The sequence below is a fragment of the Ursus maritimus genome, unplaced genomic scaffold (genome assembly GCF_017311325.1).
Source record: "Ursus maritimus isolate PB19 unplaced genomic scaffold, ASM1731132v1 scaffold_4, whole genome shotgun sequence".
Lineage (NCBI taxonomy): Eukaryota > Metazoa > Chordata > Mammalia > Carnivora > Ursidae > Ursus > Ursus maritimus.
This window is the reverse complement of record NW_024426552.1, coordinates 43783114-43797601: the sequence shown is the minus strand read 5'-3', so window position 1 is coordinate 43797601 and position 14488 is coordinate 43783114. Positions and strand designations below refer to the sequence as shown.

General features: G+C 39.1%; 1 protein-coding gene across 1 annotated transcript in view; it reads right to left on the bottom strand.

Moving 5' to 3' along the window:
- Nucleotides 1-14488, bottom strand: part of CRYBG3 (crystallin beta-gamma domain containing 3) — a 105795-nt gene that overhangs the window by 14007 nt on the left and 77300 nt on the right. Inside the window, 2 exon segments of the mRNA XM_040621135.1 lie at nt 9602-9728; nt 13332-13441. Coding sequence (XP_040477069.1) covers nt 9602-9728; nt 13332-13441 — 237 coding nt within the window.

Below are 14488 nucleotides of genomic sequence, written 5' to 3'. Positions count from 1 at the left end.
AAATGTAACAATCACTGTGTGCAGTAAGACAATAAGGGAAGCATAAACAGGCTGCCCAGGAGCACTGATTTTCCTTCAGTAAACACCATAAACTGCGTCGGGAATAGAAATTCATCTCTAGTCACTGAGTGACCACAGGCAAGATTCGGCACCTCTTCTGCTGTCTGCGAAATAAAAATCGGAAGCATCCCAAGAGCTTATAGAGGAAACGTCCCTATAGGAGTCCAGAAGAGCAGGTCAGAAATGTGGCCAACGGCAGACTCTGAATTACCCACTAGAACGGGTGACTGAAGGTAGACAATCAAAATTCACAGATAAGCCCCTGACTTTATTGTTGGACTTTCTCCAACACCTTTACCCTTAAGCTTTAAAAGCAAACAAACAAAAACAAAATGCACTTCAGCTTACCGCTTTACACATCTGGTTGAGTTACTATAAGAAGGGCAGACAGGCAAGGAGCCCACACAGGGCTCACAGTCACCCATTAGCAACATTTTCCCTAGTAAAGAGTTCGCTGGGTGAACAGATGCCTGTATTAAAGGCATTTAAGACTTGCATAATGTAACTGTTTTAAACCCAAGAAGGAAAAAATTAAAAGCTTACTATGAGAATGTAATTTAAATGCTAAACATTATTCTAAGAAAAACAGGACCTGTGTACATTTTTCTTCCTCCTTTTGCAAAATGCCCATAAAGGCTTTTTTTAAAAGACTGCCATTATTACTCAAACTGCGTCAAATTCACTCCCCAATTTAAAGACGATCTGGCAATTGTGTGTCTAGAAATTTATCTTTAGGAAACAATGTAAAATTTGATGCAGGGGATCACAGAAAATGGGCTTTAAAATGATGCTGGGAGGAGACTGAGAACAAAATTATAGAAAATGACTGAGACAGCATTTTTTATGAGTATATATAAATCAGTAAAAAATACCCCACTGCTTCGTTAACAACAATGGGATCGTCATGTGGTCCGATCTGTCAGACTTTTCATCTGACTATTATTTCTAAGCTTAAAGGCATCCACCCTCTAGAGGTTTAATATATATTTAACTTGATCTTTCTCTATTTAAACTGTTTAAATTTAAATGGTTTTAGTTTATAAATACACTTAAATTTATAAACGCCCTTGATTTATAAATGTACTTACAGGTTAGGAAGGTCAACATAAGTGCTAATGTGGACGGGATGGTGGAGGGGGGCTGACAGGTAATTAGTCAGAAATAAAGAATGCTGAAGAACTATTTTAAAATCATATTTTTTCTGATACATTTTCCAGACATGAAAGTAGGAATATAAACTATTAATAGTCTTCAAAGCTGCGGACGACAGAATAATCTGAACTTTGCAAAGACAATAGGAAACACCAGAATTTAGCTACAATCTGAGCTCTATGAATGTCTTGGCCTCAGTCCGTATTAACTTAGAAGACAGCCAACCATTTGGGGCCAAAGGCTCTTCTTAGGTGTCAGCACTAACAGGACATTCCTGCTGGGTCAAGTCTAAGCCAGGCAAAGATCAGACACATTTTCTAAAAAGAGGACATGGTTAAAAAAGAAAAGGAATACTTGAACAAATTGTATAAAAGAACTTTTATATATATAAGAAAAAAATCCCTACATCATCTGTCCTCATCCCATCAACTAAAATACATTTTAAATGACAATACTAGTAATAACTAAGACATATAGCACCTTTCTGCATGCCAGGCATTATATATAAAAATATATATCCACAACTCCTTATCCCAAAAAGCTCTAAAACCTCCAATTTCTTTTCCTATTTCAATTGGCAACAAAACCTGACCTGAATAAGTGGAAGGCTACTTATAATATTTCTCCAATATGTGTGGCTATAAATATATTTGCTACAGTGATAGCAAGGAGTTTAATCATGAGGCGCTACCTAGAACCCTTTGGGAGTGTTTCCTTAAAGACTGTATGTGACCCATACCACTGTCTAAAAGGGGAAAAAATCCCAAATCCCAAAATACATTCAGATCAGGGGATTGTGAATTTATTCACTTATTTAATCCGTACAACTCCCACTGATGTGGGTGCTATTTTTATCCCCATTTTACAGATGAAGAATCAAGGCACAGGTGACACACAGCCGCGGAAGAGCGGGCATTTGAAGCTAGACAGCAGGACCTCAGCTGTGTTCCTCACTCCTACACTCCGGCTCTAACATATTCTAAATACCAGTGATTTTAATGCAGAATACTTCTGATTGGCATGTATGATTTTGTCTGGAGCACCTGACTCCAACTTGCTCAGCTGGGGAATATATATGACCCCTAGTCTTACCTCCCCTTTGGCTTAAAAAGTGCGTCAGCCATCTGAATTTGAAGTTCTGAGATCCTGGTGCGAGCACTCTGCTAGAAGGACTACATTTACATCAACGTATTTTTAATATAATTGGATAAATCTAACTAATTTTTGACTAAAAAAGAAAACCCTACAGATCTTTACTTTGGCAACTGTATAGTTCTTTGAGTTTCAAATCACCACCTCTATGGAAAAGATGCTGGCAGTTCCTCAGGATTACATTCATTGGTTAGACTCGAAGTATAACGTACATTTTCAAAATATTCAGCAATCAGCCACTGAAAACAGCCATACCCGTACAGCCCGACAACATCGCTTCATCTCAACTTTTCCAAATGAACCATGGCTAAAACACTAAGTACCAGTGAAAAGAATTAAAGAAAATAACCATAATGCATACCTCTAACACCACTCCACCCCACAGCAATACCAGTGCACCGGGAAAGAGGTATGTGAAATGATACAAATTTAACAGAAGGCTCATAAACCTCTCATAAGACTCTCATCTGGAATCTTTTAAGTTTGGCCCGTTACAAACAAAAACATACAACTTCCTTCAGCCTACCGAGTTCGTGGTAGTCCTGATGTTGCATAACAAACATTGGTTATTGTCTGTGAGCTGTTCTGCCACTGAGTGCTTGGCACGAGCTAAAGGCTGCACGTGTACGAGCTTGTTTAAACCCCACATTTTATGAGATGAGAAAGTTGAGACTTAGGGTAGTCGGAACACGCGCAGGGCCACTCAGCTAATAAGCAAGGGTCTGCCAGGCTCCTAGACCAGACTCTTCACCAGGGAACTCAAATCCTCCTCAGAGAACTGCTTTCATTTGGCTTAGAAAATCAGTTTCGTATGACCCAGCCATTACACTACTGGATATTTACCCCAAAGATACAGACGTAGTAAAGAGAAGGGCCATATGCACCCCAATGTTCATAGCGGCATTGTCCACAATAGCCAAATCGTGGAAGGAGCCGAGATGCCCTTCAACAGATGACTGGATTAAGAAGTTGTGGTCCATATATACAATGGAATATCACTCAGCTATCAGAAAGAACGAGTTCTCAACATTTGCTGCAACATGGACGGCAATGGAGGAGATAATGCTAAGTGAAATAAGTCAAGCAGAGAAAGACAATTATCATATGATTTCTCTCATCTATGGAACATAAGAACTAGGATGATCAGTAGGGGAAGAAAGGGATAAAGAAAGGGGGGGGTAATCAGAAGGGGGAATGAAACATGAGAGACTATGGATTATGAGAAACAAACTGAGGGCTTCAGAGGGGAGGGGGTGGGGGAATGGGATAGGTTGGTGATGGGTAGTAAGGAGGGCACGTATTGCATGGTGCACTGGGTGTTATACGCAACTAATGAATCATCGAACTTTACATCAAAAACCAGGGATGTACTGTATGGTGACTAACATAATAAAAAAACATTAAAAAAAAAAATCAGTTTCAAATTGTTTTTCTTTTCCCTTTAAAAAAAAGTTATGATACATTCTAAAAAGAATACATAGATAACTTATACCCAACACCCAAAACTAATAAATTTTATATTTGTATTGAATTTAATTAATACATAAAACATAACAGGTATAGCTGAATTTGAACCTCTCCTCCTCTGTAAAGGTAACCACTATGCTGAAGATGTGAATCCTTCCAGCTCATATTTTTATACTTTACTAATGGTTATGCATCCTTTGTTTTTATTTATTTTTTTTAATTTATTTTTTTTTAAAGATTTTTTTATTTATTTATGTGACAGACAGCCAGCGAGAGAGGGAACACAGCAGGGGAGTGGGAGAGGAAGAAGCAGGCTCCCAGCAGAGGAGCCTGATGTGGGACTTGATCCCAGAACACTGGGATCACGCCCTGAGCTGAAGGCAGATGCTTAACGACTGCGCTACCCAGGCGCCCCATGCGTCCTTTGTTTTTAAATATCACTGAAATGTGTCTTACAATAACACCCTTTAGTAATACATGGATCTCACTTTTCATCCAACAGTGCTGCAACAAACATTCTTATGTCACCACCCTGCCCCATTAACTGACACTCCTTCCAAAAACTGTGTAAGAATAATCCCATTTCTTTGCCACCCAACCAAACCTTGGTGTTGTCAGGCATTCAAATGTCTGTATCTCAAGTAAGGTAATGTTACCTAATTATTGTTTTATTTTGCATTTACTTGATCACTAGGTGAGGTTTAGCATTTTTTGCATATCCTTAGCCATTTTTCTCTCTTCTAGGAACTGCCTATGTTTTGAAATAGCTTTTTCTTTTTCCTCAGTTGATTTCAAAGAGTTCTTTTTATATTCTGTACACTAAACCTTTGCAGGTTTTATAAGGGCTGCAAATATATTCTCCCAGTCTGTGGCTTGCTGTGGTAGGCTGAATAATTAATATTCCCCCCACACCCACCCCGCACTCCAAACGTTCACATCCTAATCCCTGGAACCTGTAAATATGTTGTTACCTGATGTGGTAAAGGGGACTTTGCAGATGTGATTTAAGAATTAAAAATCTTGAGGTAGGGATTCTAGTCTGGACCATCCAAAGAGGCCTAATATAATCCCAAGGGTCCTCATAAGAGGAAGACAGCAGGGTCAGAGGACAGAGAAGCGGGGGTGATACACCTGGAAGAGAGACAGTGGCCATGAGCCAAGGAATGGTGAGGACCTTGAGAAGCTGGAAAAGGTAAGGAAACAGACTCTCCCCTTAGCATTTTCCAGAAGGAGTGCCGTCCTGCCAGCATCTTAATTTCACCACACTGAGACCGTTTAGACCTCTAGAACGGTAAGACAGTGTGTGGTTTTAAGCCACTAAGTCTGTGCTAATCTGTTACAGCAGCAACAGGAAAGGAACGTCCTTGCCTTTTACCTTTCTCCTATTGACCGGCACATTTTGTTTTAAACCCATCCTACTCCATTATCATTGAGTTTCCATATTTTCTTCTAAGTTTTAAAGCTTGCTTTTCACATTTAGATGGCCATAATCCATCTGGAACTTATTTTTGTGTTTGGAGTAAAGCAAGATTCTAACTCTGTCTTTTTCCGTGTAAAGAGCCAACTGTCCCAACACTGTTTAATAGCTCATGATATCCCCATTGTAATGCTGTTTCAGCCACCTTCCAATTACGTTATTCACGTAGGTCAGTTTCTATGCTCTCCTCCTCCGCTGTTCCGTTGTCTCCTTGCACCAGTCCCTACCATCTTAATTATTACTGCTCTAAGTGCAATATATACTTGGGAGGACAAATGATCCTGCCTGTTGTTCTTAAAAATTATCTTGGCTACTTTGGATCCTTGTGTTTTCCAAATCTAGGATAAGCTTGTCATGTTTTCCTATCCTACCGTAAAAAGACACTCTCCTAGAAAGACAAAAGATTCTGTAAGCATTTTGCCTGAAATTGTATTAATTTGGAGAGGACCGCAACTTCACGATACTAAATCTTCTCAATCTGTAAAAAGTTACATCTCTTCCTCTTTTATGCCCTTCAATAAAATCTTCTAAATAATTTTCCCCATAAAGGACTTACTTGCGCTGTATTAAGATTCTTAAACACCTTGTAGTTTAATTGGCATTTACCTTATATCCAGAAACTTTTTAAAACTTCATATTAACTCTGACAATTTATCTGTACATACTCTTGACAATTTTGTTTCTTCTTTATGTGTTTGTGTTTTGTTTTGTTGGTTTTAATCATATTCAAGTGGCTGGGGCTCCAGATTACTGTTGAATAGAAATGGTCATAGTAGAGACCTTTGTCTTCTGCCTGAATTTAAAGGGAAATGTTCAAATATCTCACTAGGAAGTGTGATGATTACTCTGTAGGGTTTTGCTGGCCTTCATTTTTAAAATGTACAAAAGAGTTCATACTATTAACTCAGTATAGATTCAGCTGAAAAGCTTAATAGTAACCAAACTCTTCTACACTTTATAGACTCATTGCTTCCTTCCATCCTGTGGCTGGACTGATAGTCTTCTGCTATTTAGAGCTGTGGCCCTTACTCAGCACCCTTGCACGGCCTTGCCAATTCTTATTCTACCTCTTAATATCACTTATGTCATCACAGTTACAATTTCATTTGAAGTTTTTCTACAGCCTCTTGTTACAACGTTTCTTTTGCTTTGCCTGCTGATAGCTGCCAGGATCGGATTATGACTTCAAAGGAGGCCAATGTCCATGCCAGGCCACCATGGACACACTACAGAATGCTGCTCGCATGGAAACGCAAGGAAAGCAGGTTACGCCACACATGATGAGGCCAATGCCTGAAGCATTTATGTGGGCTCCGCACTTGCCTCCAGCTCCTACCCAACTGCTCTGGGGACTGTTCCAGGACATAACCTTATTGAAAGCTAAGGTACTATGTTATTCCCTCAGATCCTAGGAGCCCTAATCCTGGATACATTGTTCTTCATGTCCAGTTAGAAATATACCCAGGATACTTATTTGCAACAGCACTAAAGGCTGTCAAAGATTTGAAAATACCTGTTCTAACCGTCTCTTTACAGAAGAGTTAACAAAGGTATAAATAAATGACATGATTTTCCCAATGCCACAGTAGTGAGAAGCGGAACTATCACTATCCTCCCAAGGTCCTTTCACTGTAAAATGACTGCAAATTATCCATGGACCTCTAGAATGTAACATATGCCTGGACAAGTAGAAATCAGCCTGGAGCAAACGGTCATTTGCAAAACATACTGATCTTGTATGAAGATGAAGTCTTTAAGACTCCTCAATATTATACCATTATGACTCTAACAGTAATGCACAATATGTCTGGAAATGCCAACTACAGGCAATACCCTCAGAATTCTGCAGTTGTAACTAATTAAGGCAAAATCAAGGGGTTGGCTCATATATATATATGTAAAGTCAACTCGACTGGACTGAAACATTTCCCAGAATTAATCCAGAATCCCACTGGACTGTGGTCTACGCAGTAGCATTAACAAATCTGGAGAAAAAGCCCAGGGGAGAGGTGACTGAATCAGAGAAGCAGGATAGGTAGAGTGTGTCTAGCATTTTCCAGGGAAGGACAACACAGAATTTGGAGAATGCAAGCAGCTGGGACCCTCAGGAATCTCTTTTGTGGGGAATGTTACTTGAGTAAACTAATCTCAAGATACCTAAGTTCATTTTACCTAAAGTTTATGCTCAACAAATAACCTTTTGAGGATAAATTCAGCTTCCCCTGTTCTTCTCGAGAGGGAGAAAAATGCTCAGGACGTAATTCTCAAGTGTTCAGCCATGAGAATCCACCTGCTACAGATGACTGTACTGACCTGGTTCACATATCAATCTCCTAGGTCTGATCAACTCAGGGCGTCAGGGCCACTGGCGGGCGGGGCGGGGGGGGGCATGGTTGACTTCACCAAGAAAATGCTACCTCTGTTAAGGCCCCTTCATGGTCAGTCTGGGTGTCTCTGCTGGGATGCACACCCTCACCTCACATTCCCTCCATTTCAAAACCAAACCCACTGCCTAAATGTATCTTCAACAAAGACTTTTCAAAGATTTAAAACATACCATGTAAAGGCATTAAGAAGATAAATGTGTTGTCCCTACATAATATATATATATATATATACACACACACACACACACACATAGATATAGATATAGATATAGATATATATATATAGCTCCCACGTCCTTCTCAAGAGACACCTTCACTTATGCTGCTTGGGTTCCACAGAACCAAAAAAGTGACGTGCAACTGCACAGTAAAACTTAAAAACATTTTTTCCTATTTTCATTCTTAATTTTAATTATTCACTTTTAACTTCATGAATGTAAAATTGCATTTCTTCAAAGAAAAATAGTAATACTCATTAATTTTGGCTGTTTCTAAAACACCCTCCCTAGAAATTTAGTTGGTTTAGCTTGCTGAATTAGATAGAAGTCCTGCAAAATCCTTTCAAGATGGAACTTTCATGTTTAGAACTATAGGTTTTGCTTTTAGTTCATACCAAATAAGTATCTGTCTGCTGGTTTGACCACAAAAATTGCTAAGAAAATTCCTTTCCCAGGAAACGTGGACTGCTTTCCAATGCCCTTTTCAGTCTTATCAATACTTTGGAGAGACTGACCGGACCACATTCTTCTTTTTTCCCCCCACTGGTGTTTGTCCAACAGACAGGAAGTATCAGTAGCCACTTAGTCTTTCCCAGTTAGTATCTAAAGGGCCACTGAGAGAGACCACAGACAGTTTCTATTCTTGTTCCTCACCCAAGACTCTATTCTTAGCCTGATACCAAGAATACTCTATCCAGGAATGTCTTGTGAAATATGACTACATTGCTCAGGTTGGGATCAAAGTTTCTGAGTATGATCACCATCTCTGGAGTCAGCTCTGGTTGAAAGGTCCCAGTCACTCCTACCACCATGCAGGGCTTCAAATCATTTCTGTGCAAACCTCAGCTCTGACCAAATGCTCCAAGGGAATGATCATAATTAGACATCTTGAAAATACTCCAGATCTGCATCATTTCCTCTGCACAGGCCCTATAAACATGGAACACAGAACTGATGCTGCGAAGTGGCGATCCTGTTTTGCTCCAATTTCAAATTCTGAGTAAATATGATAGAAAGGAGAAACTACTTACACTATACATGTGGGTCTCCAAGGTGACCCCCATAAGTCTGCACACACCAGGCAAGAAATCCCTAGTTCCCCCAAACGAAGGCTTGAAATCACCACCAGTGGCCATATCAAGACCCGTGTCTTAGAGCAACATTGTACACCTGAGTAACAAATTGTCGGGTGACTCATCTAGTAGAAATAATAAAACCATCGGGTCATTATTTTTGTTAAGCAGCTGCTACAATTACAGCCACCATTTACAGCTAATTAACTGCTGATATTTAATGAGTGCTCACCATGTGCTGGGCATTTTATAACTATCGTTTCATTCAATATCCCAGTGGCCTTACAAAGTACGATTATTTTTCACAGATGAGGAAACGGGAGTTAACTTTACTAAATGTCACCCAAAAATGGTTAAAAATATCAAACTGGGATTTATGCTCAGGTCTATATATATTATTCTAGTTCCTATGTTTTGAATTCTTGCTTAAAAAAAAAAAATACCAATCTACATTTTTGTTGGATTTCATGAGTGAATTCCAATTTTACAGTCTGTGAATAAATTATTCATGTTTATATTTACCCATGTATCACTTCTTCCAACGTCACATCATTCACGGTAATTAACCTGGACAAGAAAAAATCTTGTAATTATGCACTCAAGCAAAGTACTTACATAGCCAATGGGCTTGAGGGCTTTAACTCTCGATGTTGGGCAGCCACAGGAAGTAAGGTCAGCATAGAGGCCTTCCTCCAACACACACTGATTGTTAGAACTGTCCTCTTGGTAATACAGGAGCCAGCTTAAAAACAAGCAGGGAGACATTCAGTCGAATTGCATCAGTTGGCAGTGCGGGCTCATTATCACGCTGTGGGAACCGGGGGAGGAGCCGGACAGAGTCACGGTGCTGACCGGCAGCACACACGTGGCAGCTGTCTAAAGAAACAGCCACGACTATCATTTACTGACTGCCTACCATCTGCATCCAGACACGGGTTAGATACGTACCTACATTATTACACTGTGTTGTCAATCCTATGAAGTAAAACACATCCTTATTTTTATAGGCAACAAAACTAAGAATTAGAAAGGTTAGGTGACTTGCCCAAGGTCTCCTCAACCACTAAATGACAGAGCTGAAATTTGAAACAAGACATCTGCTTTAGGCTAACGATATTACCCTCATTTAGTGCCTTCAAGTACAAAACTCTGGGATCAGATTATAGTGATTATTAAGTACTTGAACAGATTAGAAGTTATTTTAGGAAAAACAATCGCTGGTATCCTTATTTAATGATGGGCTTGCTGTCAGGCTAGGGGAGCACAGAAACTACACTCTTAAAATCACACAACAGTATATAAAATCTCTCACCTGTACATCTGCTAACAGAGATTTTTTTAAAAAAAGAAATAAGCCCATTAGAATCTTTGATAGTGATTATCTTCAATCTATCACTCATCAGAAGTTTGGCTAGGAAATGCCCTTTTGAAAAGGACCCCAAGGGAGAAATGAACGGGCTGTTAGTACTTCAATACCAGTATGTCTAAGTCCTAGCCCTACACTAAGACCACCAGCACAACTCAGGCTAGACCAGGTTAACTCTGGAACACCACCGAGATGCTCTGTAGCATTATAATTTACTGTCACATCTTCTAGTAATTAGGCATTTTATCACACGTTTTCAATGTGTCAGGCATGGACTTAAGCCCTTCTTATGCATCATTTATTTGGTCCTTATAAAAATCCTCCGAGGTAGGTACTGTTATTATCCCTCCTTTACAGATGGATAAACTGATTTCGGATAGTAATCCAATTTGTTTAAGGTTATGTATCTAGGAAGTGGTGGAACTGGGCTTAAATCCAGGTCTTCCAAGTACTCCAGGTACTTAAACAACTGCCAGGGTTCCTGTATTCTTTTGTTAAACTGCAGTTCAATACACACACACACACATACATACATATATAGAATGTATATTTCCTACATAAAGTGAACATATGACTAATTTGTCCTAGATTTCAGTGTCAGGAAAAAACACTTTCCTCCAGAAAACCTCCAATACTTCCCTTTATTAGAAAACGAAAATATGTCTTATAAAATATTTTCTTTTATCTTAGTGGAGAAGAAACTCAGAGCCAAATACTAGCAAAAATATTATTTCAGGTGCCCAGTATAAATTTCTCTCTCACTAAAGAGTTGCAGATAATCTAACTTATAGTGTCCTATTTTATGTGTTTTAATATTATACAAACCTTCATATACTTTTTGGAAGTATAAAAATAACGACATGCACAGAGAAGTTCAAACTAGTAAGAGTTATAGGAAATCTGGGAGGGAAAGACTGTTGGAATTAGGGCTAATCAGGAAGGTTGACAGAGGGCATGGGGATGGACTGCTCCTTAAAGATATACTTGGTTTAGTATTAAATGGGGGCCACAAGCTTACATGCCTATAGAAGGCCAGGCAGGTAATGTTTGTGAGTAGTGTACCAGGTTAAAAAACACAAATAAAAACAAAAACAAAACTGGGAATATATCCTATGGTACTTTGGGATCACATATGCCATTTACTGAACACTAGCTAATTACTGCCAAAGGTGAATGCTTCTCAAAGTTTCCAAATCTTCTGATTTTTTTTTAAATAGGTGAAAAACACTCTAAACCAAAACACTGATATATTTTGTTTAACATAGTGTGTAGGCCAAACAAATAACATCTGCTGGCTAGCTTTCCCTGAAACTTAGAGCCGTTCATAGAGAGCAGCCTGTGGGCCATCTGTCCCACTGCCACTTTCTGTACACATCACAGGCTAAGTCTGCTTTTCACGTGCTTAAATGATCTTAAAAAATTAAAAGAATAGCTTGTGATATGTGAATATGCTATATGATTCAAATTTCAATGCCCATAAACAGAGTTTCACTGAAACACAGTTGTGCCCGTTCACTGATGTACTGTCAGCCGGCTGCTTTTGTGCTCATAATGGCCGTGCTGAGTAGCTGGGACAGAGCCTGTAAGGCTCACAAAGCCAAGAATACTTAGGACCTGGGCGCCTGGGTGGCACAGCGGTTAAGCGTCTGCCTTCAGCTCAGGGCCTGATCCCGGCGTTATGGGATTGAGCCCCACATCAGGCTCTTCTGCTATGAGCCTGCTTCTTCCTCTCCCACTCCCCCTGCTTGTGTTCCCTCTCTCGCTGGCTGTCTCTATCTCTGTCGAATAAATAAATAAAATCTTTAAAAAAAAAAAAAAAAAGAATACTTAGGACCTGGCCTGAAAGAAAAGGATTGCCAACCAACCCCTGGTATAGAGGGTAAGGCAGAAAGTACTCAGAGGTGTAAATGTGAGAACAGGGGAAGAGAGGGAGGCAGTGTAAGGCCAGAATGGGGAATGGGTGGGACAGATAAGACTTGACTGATGGACAAGGAGGCATCTGAACTCTATCTGGCTGGTATTGGGGGATGACTGGGGGATGTAAAGCAGAGTAATAAAAATAGTAACCTGGATTTTGGGACAAATAATTGGGCTAGAACCGGTTTGTGGTAAACGACGGAAGGAAGAGAATACTGGAGTGGAGCTAATCGGGAGACTGAAGCTTTCCAAGTAGAAGAACTGATTCAGAGGAAAAGGAGAACTGATGAATCCAAGACATCTTGAGGAATGGACAGAGAGATTCTGATGAGTTATTAGGCAGATACTTGAAACAAACCTACCACTGAACTGCACACTTTAAAATGGTTAAAATGATAAATTGTATTTTATTATTTTACAATATAATAAATTTAGGAAATATGTGTTAGCCTTGGGAATCACATACAGTTCATTTACATCTGAAAAAGATCTAGTATATGGCTGTAGCTCAAAGAACACAAGATTTAATTTAAATTTAAATTTATTAAAATTAAGTTAGTTAAATTAAAAAAAAAATGACTAAAGCAATCATGGGTCTGACATTTAGCATGTGATCTTGAGAACCCTAACTCTGAAATGAGGAGTCCTCATCTGTGAAATGAGGTTGATACATACTTTAAACTAAATTTTTTTAAAATGTAGGAGTAATATGTCTAATATGGACAAAACATTAGTTTTTATATAGCATTCTATTATGCTATCCAATAAACATAAAATATTAAGCACTCAAAATATTTAGGTAATAATCTAAGATAACAGTGAGAGAATAAAATGGCCACAATGCTCCCAAAGTTAGCTAATCTGCAGTTTTTTCTCTGTATTACATGATGGCCCATAATACAAGCGAGGCAAAATTACTATAGGCTAATTAGGAATTGGCCAATGACTACAAGACTTTTTTTAATTCACTATGAATCAAAAAATAAAAACAAGTCAAATTTCTGTAAATTTAAAGGAAATTAAGTTATTAAATAGTAGAAAACACTCAACAAGCATACTTACCAACCCCGAAGAACTTTAAAAGAACATGGCGTGAATGAAGTCAAATCAGAAATTTCTTCTGTAAAATCTACACATTCACCTTGGAACCCTGGTTTACTGAATGCTTTCAGCTATGAGAACAACACAACAATTTAACAGAAAATAATTGTTTGACGGTATTACAAAAGCAAATGAAAACCTTTTATTTCTTGTATTTATAAAAAATTCAGCAAAATTGGGGAGCCTGAGTGGCTTAGCTGGTTAAGCATTCAACTCTTGATCTCAGGGTCATGGTATCAAGCCCCATGTCAGGCTCCACGCTCAGCGGGGAGTCTGAGGACTTCTCTCCCTTTCCCTCTGCCCCTCCCCCTGCTCACACTCTCTCTAAAATAAATAAATCTTCTAAAAAAATAAAAGTTCATCAACATATTAGTGCTTTATCTATTGCCAATGAATCGTTGTTAAGGATGATAGTCTCTTTAAACTTCCATTGTGGTTTTCTTACCCATTTCCGGAAATGTCACCATTTATTTACCATTTTCATCCATTTTTTGCACCAGATTCTGGGCACAGAGGCCCAGAAAACAATTCTACCTGTAAGATTAAATCGGAATCCCTCCTCCACTAAAATGTGGTCCCTGCCCATTGTATCAAACAATTATTATCCCTTGCGTTGAGACTACATGTGTAAGATCAGTGGCAATTCAGCGCTAAGTGTGAAGGCAGTTTCAGTCAGTATGAGGGGTGGCTGGTTAGCCTTTTCTCTTCCCAAGTCTCGCTGCTCCAGTTAATAAAAGGTTGCAGGAGAGAGCATGAACACATGTGGGCAAGTGGGCCTGAGAGCACAGGAGCAGATGGCAGAGAAGATAACGACAACAAGATTAGCAAAGATTTATGGTGAACAGAGAAAGACATCCATGTCATGTATTTGGCCAACGGGCTCCCGTTTACTGTTAAGACTATCACAAATATAAAGCTTAAGTTACATACAACCATATTTCTACTTTAGTCCTTTTTGTTGACAAATCCATGAAATCTCAACTGTGATTCCCTTCAGACCAGAGACATAATAATGTGCAACGCTAGTGGCCTTGGATCTATATAATAGGGAAGAAAAAATTAATGAGCCCTATAAATATTTCAAAATACACTGGATCCTTGAAATAACATGCCCACAG